This window comes from Barbatula barbatula (assembly GCF_947034865.1).
Source record: "Barbatula barbatula genome assembly, chromosome: 4".
In the NCBI taxonomy this organism is placed as follows: Eukaryota; Metazoa; Chordata; class Actinopteri; order Cypriniformes; family Nemacheilidae; genus Barbatula; species Barbatula barbatula.
The window spans coordinates 870,723-893,404 of NC_136768.1; the positions used below are offsets into that span (position 1 = coordinate 870,723).

At 40.0% G+C, this 22,682-nt stretch overlaps 1 protein-coding gene across 1 annotated transcript; it reads left to right on the forward strand.

The window, feature by feature from the left end:
* Nucleotides 1-4,090: 4,090 nt before the first annotated feature.
* cmah (cytidine monophospho-N-acetylneuraminic acid hydroxylase) lies at nt 4,091-17,393 on the forward strand. The gene is made up of 15 exons (XM_079455316.1): nt 4,091-4,150; nt 6,128-6,411; nt 6,624-6,715; nt 7,592-7,704; nt 11,747-11,937; nt 12,064-12,144; nt 12,232-12,298; nt 12,386-12,467; nt 13,751-13,888; nt 14,037-14,172; nt 14,282-14,425; nt 15,409-15,583; nt 15,695-15,811; nt 15,886-16,001; nt 16,476-17,393. The coding sequence occupies exons 2-15, from the start codon at nt 6,206-6,208 to the stop codon at nt 16,594-16,596; spliced, it is 1,779 nt and encodes a 592-aa protein (XP_079311442.1). The 5' UTR covers nt 4,091-4,150; nt 6,128-6,205; the 3' UTR covers nt 16,597-17,393.
* Nucleotides 17,394-22,682: the final 5,289 nt, after the last annotated feature.

Sequence of the window (22,682 nt, forward strand, 5' to 3'; positions counted from 1 at the left end):
GATGGCAGGAGAGGAAGCTGGACAGACTCGGCAGACCCAAACGTACTGTAAGGGTCTGCTGGGAACGCCTGGCGGAGTCTCCTGTCAGAGAGATCTTTAACTCCCACCTCCGGCAGAGCTTCAACCAGATCCCGAGGGAGGCTGGAGACATTGAGTCCGAGTGGACCATGTTTTCCGCCTCCATTGTCGAAGCGGCCACTCGGAGCTGTGGCCGTAAGGTCTCCGGTGCCTGTCGAGGCGGGAATCCCCGAACCCGGTGGTGGACACCGGAAGTAAGGGAAACCGTCAAGCTGAAGAAGGAGTCTTATCGGGCCTGGTTGGCTTGTGGGACTCCTGAGGCAGCTGACAGGTACCGGCAGGCCAAGCGGACTGCTGCCCGGGTGGTTGTGGAGGCAAAAACTCGGGCCTGGGAGGAGTTTGGTGAGGCCATGGAGAAGGACTATCGACTGGCCTCGAAGAGATTCTGGCAAACCGTCCGGCGCCTCAGGAGAGGGAAACAGTGCCCTACCAACGCTGTTTACAGTGGAGGTGGGAGGCTGTTGACCTCAACTGGGGATGTCGTCGGTCGGTGGAAGGAGTACTTCGAGGATCTCCTCAATCCCACCGTCACGTCCTCCATTGAGGAAGCAGAGGCTGAGGGCTCAGAGGTGGACTCGTCCATCACCCAAGCCGAAGTCACTGAGGTAGTCAAGAAACTCCTCAGTGGCAGGGCACCGGGGGTGGATGAGATTCGCCCTGAGTACCTCAAGTCTCTGGATGTTGTGGGGCTGTCTTGGCTGACACGCCTCTGCAGCATCGCGTGGCGGTCGGGGACAGTGCCTCTGGGATGGCAGACCGGGGTGGTGGTCCCTCTTTTTAAGAAGGGGGACCGGAGGGTGTGTTCCAACTACAGGGGGATCACACTTCTCAGCCTTCCCGGGAAAGTCTATGCCAGGGTACTGGAGAGGAGAATACGGCCGATAGTAGAACCTCGGATTCAGGAGGAACAGTGTGGTTTTCGTCCAGGCCGTGGAACACTGGACCAGCTCTACACCCTCTACAGGGTGCTGGAGGGTGCATGGGAGTTTGCTCAACCAATCCACATGTGTTTTGTGGATTTGGAGAAAGCATTCGACTGTGTCCCTCGCGGCATCCTGTGGAGGGTGCTTCGGGAGTATGGGGTCTGTGGTCCTTTGCTAAGGGCTGTCAGGTCCCTGTACGACCGAAGCAGGAGCTTGGTTCGCATTGCCGGCAGTAAGTCGGACCTGTTCCCAGTGCATGTCGGACTCCGGCAGGGCTGCCCTTTGTCACCGGTTCTGTTCGTAATTTTTATGGACAGAATTTCTAGGCGCAGCCAGGGGCCGGAGGGTGTCAGGTTTGGGGACCACACGATCTCGTCTCTGCTATTTGCGGATGATGTCGTCGTGTTGGCCCCTTCAAACCAGGACCTTCAGCATGCACTGGGACGGTTTACAGCAGAGTGTGAAGCGGCTGGAATGAAAATCAGTACCTCCAAATCCGAGGCCATGGTCCTCAGTCGGAAAAGGGTGGCTTGCCCACTTCAGGTTGGTGGAGAGTTCCTTCCTCAAGTGGAGGAGTTTAAGTATCTCGGGGTCTTGTTCACGAGTGAGGGGAGGAGGGAACGGGAGATTGACAGACGGATCGGTGCAGCTTCTGCAGTAATGCGGTCGATGTACCGGTCCGTCGTGGTGAAGAAAGAGCTGAGCCGCAAGGCGAAGCTCTCAATTTACCGGTCAATCTACGTTCCTACTCTCACCTATGGTCATGAGCTTTGGGTCATGACCGAAAGGACAAGATCCCGGATACAGGCGGCTGAAATGAGCTTCCTCCGCAGGGTGGCTGGGCGATCCCTTAGAGATAGGGTGAGAAGCTCGGTCACCCGCGAGGAGCTCGGAGTAGAGCCGCTGCTCCTCCACATCGAGAGGGGTCAGCTGAGGTGGCTTGGGCATCTGTTACGGATGCCTACTGGACGCCTTCCTCGGAAGGTGTTCCGGGCCCGTCCGACCGGGAGGAGACCCCGGGGAAGACCTAGGACACGCTGGTGGGACTATGTCTCCCGGCTGGCCTGGGAACGCCTCGGTGTCCCCCCGGAAGAGCTGGAGGAAGTGTCTAGGGTGAGGGATGTCTGGGCATCTCTGCTTAGACTGCTGCCCCCGCGACCCGGTCCCGGATAAGCGGAAGAAAATGGATGGATGGATGGGCATTTAGCAGTAATGTAAATATTATGTAAATTCAGTTTATAAATGTGTTATTTTTCTTGTGCATGCAGGTTCATTCTGAGAATACACACTGATAGCACCAAATGCAAATAAAGGTATTTATGCATGTAAATTTAATTACTAGAAATGCATGTAAACTAATTACTAAAGAGGTGCCATGCCTTCAAAAAGTTTGGAAACCACTGACTTAACCTGACAGACCAAACATTTTCAGTACTGTTCCAAATATTTGGCGTTGCTTAAAAATAAAATATATTGTGTTCAATGGGGGAAAGTTTTCTTTTTACTTCTGGGGATTGTATTAAGGCTTCAAAAATAACAACTGTTGTGTTAATCTGTAAAGATTATCTTGATCGACAAAATGTTTCAATATCATATATCGTTAATCAGAGATCTTATCAATGGGAAAAATAAAAAGGCTTTCGGCCGAGGGATTTAATTGATGAAATGTTCAATACTTTCTCGTTTGTTATTTGCTTTGGATTCAAGTCAAGTCAGCTTTATTTATATAGCGCTTTTTAAAATTTTCATTGTTACAAAGCAGCTGTACAAGAAAACATATTGACTATAAGTCAAACATATATGGTTATGCAAGTCAAAACGTCTCTGTTACCGAGTTCGTGCTGTCCTAATATGCAAAAGAAATTGTACGTGTAAGAACTCGAGCTGACGCATTTTGGACCAGTTGGAGCTTTTGTAGCCTGCAGGGTTACCACCTAGTGCATTACAGTTTGATGTCAAGAAGGCATGAATTGACCTCTGTATCTGACGATGACAGCATATGACGTAGTTAAGATATATTTTAAGATGGAAAACGCAAATATAAGGACCGAAATAGCTTTTTTGCCAAGTATGTTTACACTTAAATTGACTGGAGTCTAAAGTAGAATTCACAGTGAATATTGAGGGTTATTTAGACCTTTTCACTTCCCTAAAGTCTCTATCATTGTGTGCTGATAAGCGCAAACTGATAACCAAAGTGATGTTAAACACAATTTATTACATGTGTTATTCACTTTGATGTCAGAAATTTGAACTTTAGGGAGCTTTATGACTTCCCAAAAAAAACATTCGATAATCAAGGACCTTTGAAGCACTCTGAGACGAGGTGGTTTGAGGGCTGGTTTAACTGAACATGTGACCAGAAAACCAAATTCTAACACACATACTCAATAACATATTGTTCTCAAATTCATGTGTTGCTCTTGTACAAAGTAGTTCTGAAAAGCTGCTAAATTACTTTTCAGTTAATGGATGATGTATACATATACGTTCCGAAGTGATAAGCATGGTCAAAGATATAAAAGGGTCATAAAGATGTTTAAATAGGGTGTAATGTTATAGACAGGAGGTTCAGTGTGTTCTTCCTGGTACAGGTTTGTGGTTACATTAACGGATTCACAGCGTACTTGTAAATAACTTCCAAAGTAGTATCAAACCTTCTAAAAGCGACCCACCCCAAACACGATTCAGATCAGATCATGCAGATGATCTCAAAACATTGATACGTATTTCATAATCAATTGTTTGCTTTTTTTAATAGTTTGATCATTTTAATTGAACTGCAGAGTTTGCAGCAAAAGTCACTATTCATCTTTTGCTGGCAGAACTCCAAAATAATATTAATACAAGCTGAATTTATTAAAACTGTTTTTTATCAAGCATTTAGGTTTCCTGTTGTGTTTTTGACACATTTTAAATTTTTTACACATATCGGTTATATACAACAGAAATAGAATAGCCAAACAACTTGAAAGAGTGTGAAGACTAGTATTGGAAAAGAAAATAAAGATTGGATTTATTATGTCTGATGGTCAGTATTATGTTCATTACACTGCACAGTATGTGAGAGCCAACCCCTTTCTGTTGTCACATAAATGATAGGGACACTATGCCCTGTTCGAAGGTAACTCACACCCTGGACAGAGCAGGTAATTCTCTTCTCAATATATATTTACTTGCAACATGAATTTTAAATATTTACTTATAGTTAAAGACAAAGTGATGTCAAGATTATAAATAAAAATAAATTGAACAGTGGACTATTTCACAATGTGGTGTCAGCAGCTTTACAAAAAATCAGTCAGAAAAATGTGTTAAATATAGCTTTCATATCGGACAGAATACATGACATTACTGCAATTTTTTTTTAAAAGTTAAATAGAAGGATATTGATAGATTGTAGGATCTGAATTTCTTAAAATAGCAACCTGTTTATGTGTGTGTATTGCTGACTTGAGTACAGACATACATTTTGTGCTGTATTTAATTTGTTATTTTATTGTCCTTTTATTCTTTATTTTGTTATATATTTGAAGAGTTTATTTCCAAAATGAGATTTTACTATTTTCTTTTTTATTGTGCATTCCAACAATTAAACTGCAGTTGGTTTGTTTGAAATCAAGCCATAATAACTCCAAAAAGACAGCTAAAAAACATGATTTATGAATCTTTTAAAAATGTTACATGTTTTTGGAAACAAATTGTTCATTTATTTTATTAGTTATATATTATATTCACTTCTCTTTATACTCTACATTCTGTTGGATGCTGCATTTGTATTTTCTTCACAAATAGATTTAGCCTTATCCATTATATGGTGGACAATTACATTAGCATTATTATACCTTAATATATCTTTAAACAAACTGTATGGTTTAACGCTCCTAGTACTGCACAGTATGTGTCCCTCATCTGACACACTTGATCCGACTCATCAGTTTATTAGCAGAGACTAAAAGACCTGAATAGGATGTCAGATGAGGGAAACCTACTAAATGTGCAATACTAGGGGTCTTCCGGGACTGGTTTGGGAACCACTTGTCTATGTTACTTGTATGCTTGGCTGCAAAAGTCTAGAGTGTCTGACTGAAAAGATCATTATTTTGAGTCTTATTATTTGAGTCACTTTTCAAATCTGCTAGAAGTTGCCAAAATGTCTTTTTTAAATTGCTTTCAAAAAGCACCTAGCAACAAATTTAGCTAAATTGCCAAGGCCATCTAAAAAGTTGCTAAATCTAGCAACAAAATTGCTAAATTGCAACACTGGATATGTCCGTTTCACATGGATCTATACGCCTCAGGTGTGTATTGGTAATCATGTCAGCCACCGAGGTTATTTAAACAAATCTTTGGTGTATTTGGCACATGTGCTTCACAACCAGTCAAACAAAGAATGTTCTCACAGCATTTTGAAACGCAGCATCGAAATAAACTTTTGTTAGGGATCAGAGTTGTAAAGATAAATTGGGTGTGATGTGTAGACAGGAGGTACAGTGTGTTCTTCCCGGTACATGTTTGTGGTAACATTAGTGTTTACAAACCTTCAACAAATGACACACCCCAAACAGGATTCAGATCAGATCATGCAGATGATCTCAAAACAGTGTTACGTATTTCATTTGCTTTTTATTTAATACTTTGATCATTTTAATTGACTTCAGAGTTTACAGCGAAAGTCACGATTCATAATAATCCAAAATAATATGAATACAAGCTTCCTTTATAAAAATTTTTTTTGAACAAGCATTTAGGTTTCCACTACATAGTGTTTTTGACACATATCGGTATATATATACTGTATATATTTACAACAGAAATAGAATATCCAAAAAACATGAAAGATTATTAAGGCTAGTGTTGGAATAGAAAATAAAAATGGTCGGATGGTCGGAACAGTATGTTGTGGTCTTATTCTCAAAGTTCATAATAACGTCACAAGACAATATTGTAAAGAAGTAATTTTCCACTGTCCATGTTGGTATGATAACACCTGGTCAATGTGTTTATCATCGGACCAAGATGATAGAGTAAACTGTAGACAGAGTCCTAGGCAGGGTTAAAATGGGCATCTGAACACAACTATGTTTTCTCTCTACAATAAACTTGCTTTTATTTTGTTATTACAGTAAATTCACCCTGTTGTGGTTCTTTTCTGAATAATTTGATAAGTAAAATCAGTCATAATCTGAGGCTGCTGGAGCACAATGACACCTCAGGTATCACGGATGGTTTTACGGCTAGAGGCATCAGCAGTCTGTGAACTAAAGGATGGCCTCAATTTCAAGAAAAATCCAGAGGATGGCAAATGTTACATCATTTACAAAGACAAAGATAAAACACGGGCATGCAAAAACCAATGCAAGCACCAGGGAGGACTTTTCATTAAAGATATCGAGGACTTAGATGGGAGGTGGGTAAATGTTTTATTCTTTTTTATATAAATGTGTGCATGGAGTAGCTAGGCTACATGATCTTCAGATGATTTTGATTATGTTAAATCAGCAGATGTTGGTTCTTGAATATAATAAAATTTGTTTGACATTTTGTTTACACGATTTGTTTAGTGTGTACTGTATGAGTGCGCATATTCTTTACAGTCTGTTTTGTGTGAATGTGTAACAGAACAGTGCGTTGTACTAAACACTACTGGAAACTTGATGTGTCCACCATGGAGTATGTCAACCCTCCTGACAGCTTTCTTCAAGATGAACTCGGTAAGAAGAACAGAAAAAAGGATGTTTTATTGTCTGTTTTAATGATGTTTTATTAACAAAGTTCGGGAGGAATAACTGACTCGGCTGGGTTTTGATTAGCAATCATCCTCTCAGCCGTATAAATAGTCAAGTTCTCCCGAATGTCTCGCAACATCCGACTCTGCAACACTAGCCCGTTTCAGCACACGAGGTGCTCCGAGTTCGGGAGAATCACCAAGCTCGGAGCCTTCGGCAGCATAACAAATATATACTACATACTATCCGCCCCACCTTAATTATCTGCGAAACGAACTCTTTAAACTCTTATGAAGAAGGAATGTGTCAGTCATCATTTGGCTGCAGAAATAAAACTCCAGACACACACACACACTAACGCCAGCATTACTGCGTGTGTGTTTGTTGACTTAAACCTACATTTACATTTAGTCATTTAGCAGACGCTTTTATCCAAAGCGATTTACAGATGAAGAAACATTGGAAGCAATTATTACAACATAGGCAACAAAATGCATAAGTGCATCAAAACTAGTCCATTAAAGCCTAGCACAGTATACAAAGCTAAGAATAGTGAGGTTAGTGCAATTTCTTTTTTTATAATGTTTTTAAGACAGAAAATAATTAGAGGTTAAAATCAATCAGCTATTTTATTGACGGAAGAGATGCATCAACATGTAGGGCATTAAGATAATTAACTTACAAATAGTGTAATTATCTTAATGCTGCAGCTATCTCCAAATTCACAGTTCTATCTGATCTAAAATTGTGATTGTAATTTTGAATATGCACTCGTGTATTATATACTGCAGATTAAATGTTTTGTGATCTATACATTTTGGAATTATAACATCCTCCATTTCATTGTGTTTGTATGTATAGAGGTAGTGATTTCAGATACTGATGGCAGTATGGAATTATTTGAGTTGAATCCACCAGACCCTTGGACTTTGGACCCCCGAGAGGGACAAGAGCTACAAGCTGGGGAACTCACGGTAAATAAAATCTGTAATATCTTCATATTCCTAATATTTGCACTGATCGGGGGTGTCAAAAATGTTGTTGTTTATAAACAATGTTCACTGCGCCCTTTCTTTAGAAAACAAACATCTCTTTGACATCTCAATTGTAGTCTTTGGACACAGTGTACAGAACGACCCGTAACTGTTCAATAACTGAATCTAAAACATCTCTAAACAACTTTGACACAAGCTAAAGAAATGAGTCAGATTGGTATGATAATGACATTATGGCACGCAAACCATGACAATTGAGTTAATAAATGTGTCAGATCGTCATTTAATTCAGACTCAGCCCTAAAGTTTTTGAAATGGGAAAATATATAACCTGTCTGTGAAGAAGAAATAGAGTTTATGGAATTAAACGTTGACCTTGAAAATTCGTGGTCAAAGTAAACAATTGTGTTTTTAAAAGGTTGAAATACATAAAAATGGAAAAACAGAACAACAAAAATACAAAGTAAAATGCATAACATTAAAAACTATGTATTTAACAGTAAAAATAGAAAATAAAATAGTATACTATAAAAAGAATACTACACTGAAAACCCTAATAAGTTGACTGAACTAAATTGATTGAGTAAACTCGTTGCCTCAATTTAATTGAGTAATGGAGTCTCCTAAAACTAGCATATTTAAGTTCATTTAACTTGGCAGTTTTGTAGACTATACTCAAATCATTGAGTTCACCAAACTTGGTGCTTATATAATGTTCTTCAATTATTTAGTTCACTTAACTTGGTAATAATTTCAAGTGTAGTTATATATTTAAGTTAACTCAACTCAACATGCAAATGTTGTTCTTATTTTTGAACCTTTGTGCATAGCGAACTGAAATAAAACAATGAACAGCATATTTAATCTTTGAATTTTTATTGACAAAATGTCTATATTAATGAAAATACAGTAAAATACTACTGTAATGGAAACGGGTCACACCAACACTGCAAAGGTGGTGACAACAAAATTAGCAGTACATCAACTGTACAACACTTCACACATCTAGAGAAAAGACCTTGCACTTAAACGTTGCACAAGGTGTTAACATTTTAGTCAAGAAGACTGCATTTGTGAAAATGACCTATTTTAAGGGGTTATTTTTGAGGACTAATCATGATTTTGAGCTCAGAACACTTGCAATTTTAAGTTTATGCATCTTGAAGGTACATACAGTTGAATGAACTCATATTTTTAAGTGACAGGCCCAAAACTGAAAATTTTAATTAATGTTTAGTTAACCTCACTTGATTGTTTAAGTACATACAACATTAGGGTTTACAGTGATAGAATTGATAGATCCAACTATGGATATAGCTTGCAGATCTAGATCCAAAATGAGAGTCCAGTTTCACTAGATCTTTCCTTGTCAGAAACATATTAAATCTGAAAATATCGACTCCGTTGTGAGTTAATACCAGTTAGATACAGAGATGAAGGAAAGAAATTTGAACAGTGTTAAAAATAAGGACAAAAGGTAACAAATAATAATAATAAAAATGAATATTAAAACGATAAAATAAATATATGGGAGAGATCAAATGTAATAAATGCATAAACGTATAGTCAAGGTTAGTAAATATATAAAGGAAATAGTAATAAATGGAATAATAAAATAAAATAAAATTTGAAACGAATGTCTACCCAGATCTTTCAGACTCATAAGGAAATAAAAACATAAAATAGATTTTATACTGTATGTAATAATATATATAGATAATACATCTCTTTGTTTCTTCTGAGTCAACACAATTTGTGTCAGTTTTAACTTGTCCCTTTTTATATATGTCATGGTTCTTTCTCCTTATGTCTTGATATCATAGTGGCAGGATCATGGCAGAGCCACGTGTTTTGTGTGGAGAGAAACATATTATTATCTATCAAGACATAATGTACGTTCTCTCGGCCCCCACTCTTGTTTCCTTGTTAGCTTCCCACCTGTGTCTCATTACCCACACCTGCCCATTCTTATCTCCTTTGTTAATCTCTCTATTTAATTCCCTCATGTCTATTGTCATGTGCTTGCTCATTTTGTGATGTTTGCTTGTATTTTTGCCATGTACCTTGCCTTGTTTGATGTACCTTGCTGCCCCACCCTGCCCCACCCTGCCCCACATTGCCCCGTGTCTTTAATTGCGTGCAGATTAGTCTTATCATGTTTGTCTAGTAAGTGATTTAAGTTCCCCATCGTGGGTTTTTAATCAAGTTTGTGTTTTCTGTACCACTGCAGGCTGCATTCCTGCTCCCTAACTGTTCCTGACAATATATTTAACACACAATGTGTTCAGATGACACAAACAATGTGTTAAATATTTGCACATGCTTTTTGAGAGTACAGCAAACATGAGCCTTCTTTCTATTTCTTGTTATTCTTTTCAGATAGGACAACAATCAGGTAAAACACCCTCAAGATAAAACCTAACAAGAGATTTGATCATAACCACCGCTCATTTCTATATTTATTCATGCCCAGTTTTCTGCTGTAAATGTTTGTTTGCTTTTGGGTGTGACACAGTTGGCACGGTCCATTTAAAGACACAATGTATTAAGACATCAATTTTAACCCCAGCTTTTGTTATATAAGAGAGAGCCGTATTCAAGCGAACATCCTTTCAGTGTCAGAGCTGAAATCCCCTTGTTACTGAAATGATAACTGTTACAAATGCCATGTCCAGGAAATGCACCTATCTATCAAAGATAGGTTGAACACTGCCTCCACAAAGATCCAAAAGTTGGATCAACATGAAAAAATATGCACATCAGTTATTATGTTCAAGTTGCCAAAATGTATGTTAGTTAAACAAGCATCATTTTTATATGTTAACGTTTCATATTTTCATTTAACGTTCTCAATTTAAGTGTTTTATGCAAATGTGACGTAACATTTTCTTTTATTTCGATAGAAGATATGAAATTGACCAAGCTAAACAGAAATTCTAATTTAAAATGTAACCGCCCGCTACATAAGCAAAGGCAACGCTTTTCTAAACAATGAAAACCACAAAACCTAAAAATTATTACAAATTTCTCTAAATCTCAAATGTAAAATAACTTTTAACCCTAACAAGTGTATCCTTTTACTGAAAAACACATAAAACAACACTTCATTAAGAAAATAACTCTCAAAATGCAGTCTTATGCAAAACATGCTGGGAAATATTCAATCATAACAGTCTGTGTTTACTTCCAAGTCTTCTATACGGCACGCCCATAAAACAGAGCGTTTTGTCGAGATGGCATCGAAACCCGGGTAGAAAATAGCTGATTACTTTTTGGATTAATATTTTTTATGTAAAAACCATCCAAAAATCATAACTAGACCTCAGATAACAATATAAAATAATTAAAACAGCCAGTTCAGGACACCTTTAAAGCGTTTACAGGTGACGGGTCGCAGTTGCTGCTATTCATGACGCCATTGAAACATTATGGCTGTAATGTTTCTAAACGTAAAATTCAGAAAATGATCATAAAGACAATTGTGTTACCTACCTCGCAAAAAAAGAATGAATTATTTTTGTGTTTTATTGCATTTTCTGCTGAAAATATCATTACCGCAACACATCGAGCCATGCACAGGATATGTGGAACTAAATCAAATTGAAATATTCTTACAAAAAGATCTGGATATTAACTTAAATATTTTAAATAATGTAAATATTATATTTTCTAAATGAGTGCATTTACAGGAAGCAGGTTGTGCCACATGGGGTTGTCGCCTATATATTGATTGAAACCCATAGGCTGGCCTGTATCATAAATAGAAATGTACACCTTTTAAGAAAGAGTCTCTGTGACAGGTGTGTGTAGACACACTCTATATAAGGGATGTGACCGAGCTATGACTGATAAGACTCCATATAACAGACTTGAATGTAACTGACTCGTATAAATGCTTTTTAAGAGAAATCACATGACAGTTTTCTGCAACACTAAACAGTGTTAACTGAGAAATACTACGCTGAAATAAAGGTTCTGCGTATCATTTGTTGTTGTGTGTGTGTGTGTGTGTGTTCGTTAGTTGACGTACATGACACACGCGTGCATGGAACTTAAAGCCGGAAGCAAGAGGATGATGTTTGACCCGTGGCTGACCGGCCCAGCGTTTGCCAGAGGATGGTGGCTCTTGCACGAACCCCCATCTGACGCCATGGACAGACTCTGCCGGGCGGATCTCATTTACATTAGTCACATGCACTCCGACCATCTGAGGTTTGTTTCTTGTATTCTGTATGTCGTATGTTTAGGCTATCACACGTTTTAAGCCCCTAGTGAGCAGACAATGATGACTGTGACAGGTGATTCATTTTCGTGGTCAAATTACTCTTGCCTTTTCAGCTACCCCACTTTGAAGTTACTCGCCGAGAAGCGGCCAGATATTCCCATTTATGTTGGAGACACCTCGCGGCCGGTGTTCTGGTGAGACAAACCTGAAGAGAAATCAAACTCACAGGGCTTGCCCGACACGTTTGGATCGACTGGTTGTTTTTCATTCTTCTGTTGTAGGTACCTGGAGAAAAGCGGGGTGAACTTGACAAACATCAACGTTGTGCCTTTCGGCATATGGCAGAATGTATGTTATTTACACGCCTTTCTCGCCTTACTAACATACACATTGATGTTGAAAAAGGTTGACCCATTTTTGCCATATTCTGTCAAGGTCGATGAGCACCTGAGATTCATGATTCTAATGGACTGCGTACATCCTGAGATGGACACATGTTTAATCGTGGAATATAAAGGTTTTTTACTTTTATTTTTTTACAGAAAATGGTTTACATTTATTGGATGATTTGTAAGAAATGTAAAAACATGACACACATTTTGTTCACGTGGCCTAGCTGTTTTTACAGATGGTTAGACCTAGTGAGAAAGAAGAAATAAAGGTATTTGTGGGCTGCACGCTATTGAAGAAAAGATGCCAACACCACAGGAAAAATAACTATTGATAAAATCTCTTCCTGTTCTCTAGAAGTCACACTTTAATTTTACTTTCATTTACCGTCATTGTTCAGTCCCTTGCAACCCATAAATAAAGTCCGATGACTGATCTACTTTTACAGCTCAGTTTAAACTTGTCCATGCGTTTTGAATAGTTGAGGGAGGATCCTTTATTTCCTGAACTCAAAACAATTAATTATTATAGCTTGATTATAGTTTTAAACTAATTGGCATTCCACACATATTTTAGTTTGAATTACACACTGTTAGCCTACTGCAGGCGTGTCGCATCTGTGGTGGATGTGGGGGTTTTAACACCCACACTTTCCCGGTGAGAGGGTTCAAGACCAACAGTTTTGCACAAATGCCTAACTACAGTCATGCACATTTCCATTTCTCTGGCCGCTCTATTGTCTGCGGCTGTCTCCTCTCCCCCTTCCTCTCAAACATGTGACTGGCTGATGATTGGCTGTTCTGCCTTTAGTCGTTATGGTTATGGAACTTATGGTTATGGTTATTTCCCGAGTAAGGTAAAAAAGCCCCGGAGGATTATTCAAGTGTTTGTGATTCTTTAGCAAGTCTACTGCTGTGTATGTTCACCACAGAGTTTTGACTTATTGTGTTCCGAGTGTGCTTTTATACTTTTCTAGTATCATTCATTTAAATGGGAAGCTTTTTATATCTTGTAAGCTATGTTATACATTCTGTACCCCTCTGTCACTGTATCCCTAATTTTTATTGTTAATAAACAAATCACATCCATCCCCCTCACTTTAAAAAAAGCTTGCTACACCCCTGGCCTACTGACACTATTAATGTCATCATTAACTCATCAAAGCAATGTTAAAAACGAATGTGCAACAAAGATTTCAAAAATGAGTTTATTTTCAAAAGTATTTTAAGATTTTGTGTGTATGGATGTTGACACATTTCTACCCCAAGTCATAGACAGCATGGTTTGTCTTGAATCAGTGTATTACTGTAAATGAAGGCGTTCTGACATGATCTTGTCCCCTTCACTGTCTCTGCTCGATAAAAAACATAAACAAGTTGCCAATTGGTATATTCTGAACTCTCTCATAAGGTCACATGATCTTGAATACGGTGGACTGCACCAGGCCGAACAACGGGCGTCTTCCACACGGTGTCGACGTGATGATGAGCGACTTCGCCGGCGGTGCTTCCGGCTTTCCAATGACTTTCCATGGTGGGAAATACACCGGTGAGTTATGAAATCTGTGATTTTTGGGGACAAAAGAAAGCATTCAGAGATAGTGATTGAAAGCAAACTGATGGACTCAATATATTATAAAAACGTATATTGACTCCCAGTCTGTTACTGTTTATTTATTGTGTATTTACTCCAAAAGAAAGCTGGAAGGCCGATTACATTAAAAATGAGAGAAAGAAACTACTGACCTATAAGACTCAGCTGGTGAAGAGTTTACAGCCCAAGATCTACTGTCCTTTTGCCGGCTACTTCACAGAAGCCCATCCCTCAGACCGGTAATTTTATTAGACAAATTCATTCACAACTGTACCACGGTTTTGCCATGAGAGAGTAACCCCTTGTTATGGATTTTTCTCTATATGAATATTTAAACATGACTAACAGGTACATAAAGGAGACAAATACTAAGAACAGCGCAGAAGATCTGAACGCTTCGATACGCAAGAGCTGTCCAAATATCCTAACCTGGACCCCTTTACCCTGTTCTGTGCTGGATGTGGCTCAGGCTTTAGCAGATCAATCCAACAGGTCTGTTTTCATATCTTTGTATGTAGGATGTTTGAGCTAGTATGTATGATGTGAGTATGAGTATACCCTTACAAAGTGTAGGAGTATACTTCTTTTAAATGGTATAATTAGAAAGTTTATATTCACTTTACTTTTTCAGAAATATACTTAAGATTAAACTTTAAAATGAATACTTATCTCCAAACATGTTTGGACTTTTCTGTCCGTTTAAGACATCTCCTCTATAGAAGTATTTCAAGTATACTTAGATTAATCATTATGATTGATTAGCCTTTAAAATAGTTTTTGTACAGTTTTACATACATAGTAATGTAAACGCAAAAATAATATATAAGTTGTAAAATGTTAAGTTTACTTAAAGCACCACTATAGAACTTTTGCTCAAAGGTTCCCCCATGTGGTTAATAAGCACAATTGTCTCTTACCAGTGTCGTAAATAACGTTGCTGTATAAGCTTCCCATTGGGCAGCACAATACACATGAATAAGTTTACTTGTTGATTGATCCGGCAAATGCAGGAACGTAGTTTGGAAACAACAACAACAACACACTTCCGCAGGCAGGAGGCTGCTCAGGTAGCAGTGGCAGTAAAAGTCCACTGTACCACTGTAGTTAAAATAATGTCTCAAATGATTTCAAAGTGGTGCTTTAAAGAAAACTTACAAAAATACTCCCCTCAAAGAAGTTATGCAGTACACTTAAAAGTATACATTTATAAACAGAAATATGTGTGATTTACTACGATTTGCAGGATAAACCAAAAAATGGTTTGTGTACTTAAAGTCTACCAGTGTCACGCCTAAGTTGACTATTTAAACTACACTTTACTATTGTAAAGTAAAAATATATATAGTAAAAGTGAGCAAGCTCCTCAAGCATTACTAAAAGTGTACTTGGTAAATAAAATATAACCTTTATTTTTTCAGGGCATGATTTGTATTTGCATCAGTGTGTGTGTTCTCTTTGTTCTTGAAAAACCACAGGGATGCGATCACTCAACCCCCGAACCCTACAAAGATCTATAAGAACAGTTGGGACTTTGACTTGTATTTGGATGAGATGAATGCTTCCATTTCCAATGATATCTTTAAACACAAAAGCTGGATCCAGTTTTATTATAACTGGGCAGGATTTAAAGGCTACAATCTAGTCATACGGGTAAAAGCATGTTTTCATCAGCAAACCGGTGGTGGATCTCAAAGCTTCTCTTAACACAAGCAAACACATAAACCAGCATGAACTGTCCGCTCACTGTATGTTATGTGTCAGGTCATTGAAACGGACGATGATTTCAAGCCGCTGGATGGAGGGTATGATTATTTAGTGGACTTCATGGATCTGTCCTTTCCAGACAAGAGACCGGAGAGAGATCATCCGTATGAAGAGGTAACAGCATCCCATCCTAACCATGCCAGACTGTTGCTAAGGCAAACATCACTAAAACGAAAATATTTTTTTAGATCAAAAACAGAGTGGGGGTGATGAGACACGTGGTTGTGATGGGCCGACTGTGGGACGACCTGTACATCGGCTTCAATAACAGAATGAGTCGAGACCCTGATGTATACCATCACAAGTGAGATCAATACACAACTCTACACAACATCAACACGACACACAAAAACAAAACATGGCAAAAGTATTCCTCATTTTAACCGTGGTAATACCGTGTTACTGTTCTGTTACATACTTCTCAACACATAATACGTTTTTAACTGCATAATAAAGGACATTTCAAGAATATAAATTCAGAATCACTTCTGCAGCGCTTTTCACGATTTGGCGTTGTTGAAAAGAAGCATTACTGAAAAGGCATTTTGGGAAAATGGTATAGAAATAATGAAAATAAAATAAATACACTGTAGTACAGAATATATGGCATTATTGCAAATGTCCCTTCAAATAGTCTGTAGAATTTTCTTCATAGAACTATAAAGTATTTTAGTTTAATTCATTTATTGCTCATTAAAGTATACGTACATTGGATTCTCGTGTTTCTCAGAGACAGCTTTTGTGTTTGACAGATTGTGATGTTTGTTTTCACTGACAGGTTCTGGAATCATTTTCAGACAGAATTACCTCTATTAGCTCCAGACTGGGATCATTTTCTTCAAGCTGTCTCTAAACGCACAGATCTGAAACAGGAGAATGATGCCTGTGTGCTGTCTTAAACCTGACATGTGCCTTATTTGACCTCATGACTCTCAAACAGGTCTCCCAAGCACTCCTTGACCTGTCTTAAACTTATACTTTTATTACACTGGGGTTGTTGTTTTTGAATCATGATTTGACTAAATTGAGTAATGATTTTTTTAATCTTATGACCGAAATCTGTTTAATAACCGTGGTGTGCTCACAACACTTGAAATGAGATGATTAACCGGTTCATTGTTTGTCTAACTTAATTATTTTCTTTATACAGATATTGATTACAGTTTTGCTCCATATACTAAGATATTAGCAATGTGTTAGAATATTACAGAGATATAGTTCAAACAACAGATAATCCAAGCAACACCTTACTAACATTTAACAGGGATTGTTACACGAGCTATAGATACAGAAATTGATAATGACGCCACTCATTTATGTTTTTTTGCATAGTTGCAGAAGTGTAACACACACATGTCACCACAGGAGGGCGAAGTTCAATCGGTTTTTATACCAGTTTTCCTACTTTAACGATTTTTATTTGCTTCTGAATGATAGTTCATATAATTATAAATTAATGTGACTCCAGCTGTAGATACAGAAATAGGTTGCTTCATTGTAATAGGTGTAATTTACCACATGATGGCTTACGATTTATTTTACCTCGAGTTGCAGAAGTGTAACACACACATGTCACCACAGGAGGGCGAAGTTCAATCAAAAACTTTCATACAAATTTTTACGTGTGCATTTGTATGTGATTGCAAATAATAGTTTATGAAAATAAAACGTTTATTGAATAAATAATATTTGAGTCAAACATCGTTTACTGTGTACATTGACTTTCTGCATCTGTGTAGGAGTGATGTCCAAGGATGGTGTCCTGGATCTGTGTGCCTTTAACTGCTGTTTTAAACTTTTGGTTTATTCAATTTTCATGAATTTTTTCAATCAAAGAACGTTATAATGACCACCCGGTGGAAAGCTTGTGTGGTAAATGACTGATGTTTCTGAGCTCTAAGCAGATGTATTATGAGAAGAAACATCTCTTCCTCTTGGCAATGTGTTTTATCAAACAATGAAATCAGAGATTGAAAAAAATGGCCATGGGAGCCGTATTCATCTAGACAGCTGTTTGTGAAAGCAAGTGTTTTTATAGGTTAACAGGTTAAACATGCACTTCATATGGGTGCTGGGTTCAAATCTCAGAATCTACAAGTGTTGTTCTATCAGTAATTGTCTATGTGTAAAATAAGTATTCATTACATTAAAACATGATTCATTTCCTGCACAACTTTCTGCAGAATGTTTTTGTTAAACTTTGGCAGTGTCTACAGGAATTGCTGACATTTCTTTTGTGACCCAGATATAAAGTCAATAGAGGAATGTATCTCAATCTCAGTGGAATGAATGCAAGACTCAAACTGAAAGGTTCTGGGTTCAAGCAAAGCATTCTGTGCTTTAAATATTTCTGGACATGGCCTGTATTTTGAACAACACCTGTTTGTTGAACGAACACTTTGTTTTAGGTTAAGATATTTTAGACTTGGCATAAAAACTTTTGAATTTGATTAATTTCATCCATCAAGTTCAATAGCTCAGGGGTGTGAGAACTCAAACTGAAACAAGTGGCAACAGGTTCAATCCCAGGCTCTGATGCTTTAATTCTTTTTACTACAGATCGTTTGTGATCCTTAAAAACAGTCCCCAAAAAATGTCACAAATGTGCCAAAGGATATGATCACTAACTTGAAAACGGGTGGTCCATTGTTCAAGTCCAGGCTCTTGATCTTTAATTGTCAATAGTTGATACTTGAGAATAGTTGAGAACTGTCACCCATGTGCAGGACCCAGTGGCTCAGATGGAAGAGCATTGTACATGGAACCGGAGATCCTGGGTTCAAAGCCCGGTGGTGTTATGACCTGCACACGAAGGACGGAGGTTCAGAAGGTGTGACGGAGAGAATGGAGAGGAGAACTAAGTGGCTGGAAGGAGGAGAAGGTTCGGGAGCACAGAAGCCAAGGGTTCAAGGCTCACCTATGACACATTAACTGTTCAATTGAATCTCTTATCCACAACTGATTAAGAAAAAAGATAAATACACCCGGAGAAATGTCACAAGTGTGAACGGCACAGTGGCTCAAAGGGAATGAGCACTAACTTGAAAACAGGTGGTCTATGGTTCAAGTCCAGCCTCTGTATCTTTAATTGTCAACAATTGATACTTTGCAGACCTAAAGAAAAAGATAAATACGCCCGGAGAACTGTCTTCCATGTGCAGGACCCAGTGGCTCAGATGGAAGAGCATTGTACGTGGAACTGGAGATCCTGGGTTCAAAGCCAGGTGGTGTCATGACCGGCAATTGGAGGACGGAGATGGAGATGAAGGTGGGACGGAGACGACGGAGATGGAGATGAAGGTGGGACGTAGACGACGACGGAGATGGAGATGAAGGTGGGACGGAGATGAAGGTGGGACGGAGATGGAGATGAAGGTGGGACGGAGATGGAGATGGAGATGGAGATGAAGGTGGGACAGAGACGAGGAAGCAGAAATTAATGTGTGGGTTAGGGTTAGGGTCGTCGTCCTCTCCCGGTGCTTGAACCAAGCCTCCACCATTCACATACAGGTCAATACCTGGACTCAAACCCCAGACCTCTTGATCTAAGGGTAGTGATCACAGTGTTCATTACCCCTGAGCCACAGGGCTCTGGATATGACGAATACATTTACTATACTATTTTATACATAACTGGTTGACATTAGAAATGATCACTATAGGCTGGATTTGAACCCTGCGCTACCAAGCCCAGAGCAAGTGCACATTACCACCAGACCACTGGGCATGTTTCGAGCGTGCAAGGCACAGTGGCTCAGGTGGCAGAGCACTGGCATGAGAACAGGTGGCTAAGGGTTCGAGGCTGACCAAGCCCATTTTAAGTGTTCAGCTACATCTACGAGGAACAAGTGATTAAAAAAAAGATGAATACGCCCGGAGAACTGTTTCAAGCGTGCAAGGCACAGTGGCTCAGGTGGCAGAGCACTGGCATGAGAACAGGTGGCTAAGGGTTCGAGGCTGACCAAGCCCATTTTAAGTGTTCAGCTACATCGACGAGGAACAAGTGATTAAAAAAAAGATGAATACGCCCGGAGAACTGTTTCAAGCGTGCAAGGCACAGTGGCTCAGGTGGCAGAGCACTGGCATGAGAACAGGTGGCTAAGGGTTCGAGGCTGACCAAGCCCATTTTAAGTGTTCAGCTACATCGACGAGGAACAAGTGATTAAAAAAAAGATGAATACGCCCGGAGAACTGTTTCAAGCGTGCAAGGCACAGTGGCTCAGGTGGCAGAGCACTGGCATGAGAACAGGTGGCTAAGGGTTCGAGGCTGACCAAACCCATTTTAAGTGTTCAGCTACATCGACGAGGAACAAGTGATTAAAAAAAAGATGAATACGCCCGGAGAAGTGTTTCAAACGTGCAAGGCACGTTGGCTCAAGTGGCAGAGCACTGGCATGAGAACAGGTGGCTAAGGGTTCGAGGCTGACCAAACCCTTTTTAAGTGTTCAGCTACATCAATGAGGAACAAGTGATTAAAAAAAAGATGAATACGCCCGGAGAACTGTTTCAAGCGTGCAAGGCACAGTGGCTCAGCTGGTAGAGCATTGAACATGGCACAGGAGATCCCGGGTTCAAAGCCTGGTGGTGGACGGAGCGGACGGAGCCAGTGGAGAACCCAGGATCCAAAACCAAGAGGTTGGAGATTGGACGGAGTGGACGGAGTGGACGGAGTGGACGGAGTGGACGGAGTGGACGGAGTGGACGGAGTGGACGGAGTGGACGGAGTGGACGGAGTGGAGAACCCAGGATCCAAAACCAAGTGGCTGGAAGGAGGAGAAGATTCCCAGATCCTGAAAGGGGGGAGACGTTGGAGTGTGTCTCCCCCCGAGGTTCGAGGGCACAGAAGCCAGGGGTTATGCAACAGATCCCAAATTTTTTCCCTCCAAAAAGCTACTCTACTCTACTCTACTCTACTCTACTCTACTCTACTCTACTCTACTCTACTCTACTCTACTCTACTCTACTCTACTCTACTCTACTCTACTCTACTCTACTCTACTCTACTCTACTCTACTCTACTCTACTCTACTCTACTCTACTCTACTCTACTCTACTCTACTCTACTCTACTCTACTCTACTCTACTCTACTCTACTCTACTCTACTCTACTCTACTCTACTCTACTCACCCAAAATCCCGGTCGTCCTCTCCCGGTCGTCCTCTCCCGGTCGTCCTCTCCCGGTCGTCCTCTCCCGGTCGTCCTCTCCCGGTCGTCCTCTCCCGGTCGTCCTCTCCCGGTCGTCCTCTCCCGGTCGTCCTCTCCCGGTCGTCCTCTCCCGGTCGTCCTCTCCCGGTCGTCCTCTCCCGGTCGTCCTCTCCCGGTCGTCCTCTCCCGGTCGTCCTCTCCCGGTCGTCCTCTCCCAGTGCTTGAACCAAGCCTCCACCATTCACATACAGGTCAATACCTGGACTCAAACCCCAGACCTCTGGATCTAAGGGTAGTGATCTTTGCCACTGAGCCACCGGACACTGCACACTTGACACATATCTCCGGGTCATTTTATTCCTTTTGCTGAAACACATAAGAATTGCGAGCAATTACCCAAAGCTGGACTTGAACCCTGAACTTCCAGGTCTAAGCACAGTGTTCATTACCCCTGAGCCACAGGGCTCTGGATATGACGAATACATTTACTATTTACTATACTATTTTATACATAACTGGTTGACATTAGAAATGATCACTATAGGCTGGATTTGAACCCTGCGCTACCAAGCCCAGAGCAAGTGCACATTACCACCAGACCACTGGGCATTACATATTGGAAACACTTCTGGTAACTTACATGCGTGCAACATACATGCAACATTACATATACATATATTGTGAAAAACTATTTATATAGGCCTATACTTTATGCATGAGAAAAGTATCCTATTGTAACACTAATGAGGATGGGTAGGCAATCTGGCAGGCGCGTTGTCAGATCGCGCTAAACACAGCCTTTTGTTCACACCAGCATACCAACATGAGTTAGCCTGAAGACGCCACCATGTCTGGGACAAAACGATTGATTAAGTCAGTTTTACGATCCCCTCAGGAGATAGCTGCTCCGCGTGACTCCTATGGCCCCCAAATGGCCCAAGTCATAAGATCTGCGCACACACATGACCCCCCAAACACACGCGGACTGCAGTTACGCACACACCAAAGAATTCACGATATAAGGACTTCATTGATAACAACTAGCGGAAACTGTATTAAATGTATATGTGTATGATTCAATGTTTTCAAATGCTATACATAAAACAGCCATGACGTTAATTGTATGTTCAATGAACCCTGTATGCCGGTAACGGTAATAATTGTACATCTATGCATTCCTGAGGCACAGAATCATAGTGTTTGGTACCTCTGTAACCACAAAAATGTGAATATATCGAATTTCGTTTAGAGATTACCACACGATGCAATATTACAGGAGTACCAACTATCAAAGGGTAAATGGGTTTTTTTCGCTACCCCCCATTAGATTAGCCAGGAGGAGGGAGTCCGCGAAACAAAGAGAATTCTTCCCGCCTCGATCTCTTATATCCGATTGGGCCATCGTACAAGAGAGGTATAGCCGATCTTATCTATAAAATCAGATGCCCAACGTTAATCGTGGCATTCCGCCAAAAGAGAAACAACGCCAACTTCGGAGGACATCTCCGGAGACCTCCGACCAAACCTTTCTGCAAGAAGTTTTCGCTGCTTTCCTGTAACTTTCGTTTCATTGATAACTTCTTTTATTTGGTCATCTGAGTTTGACTAAGTTCTGTATAACCGCGAGCAAGAACGGACTTCCATCGCTTAGCAACCGCAACCTTGTTGGACGCAGCCTGGAGCCACACCCCACAGGCCCCGGAAAGGACATTTTACCCGATACACACACACGCACGAAGCAGAACAAAGCAAGTATCTTCCTTTTACAATCAAACTGCATTTAAGGGTCGTCTAAGAGCTCCCTTTTAGGGATAATTTAAATTGCTTGAGGTCTCTTGT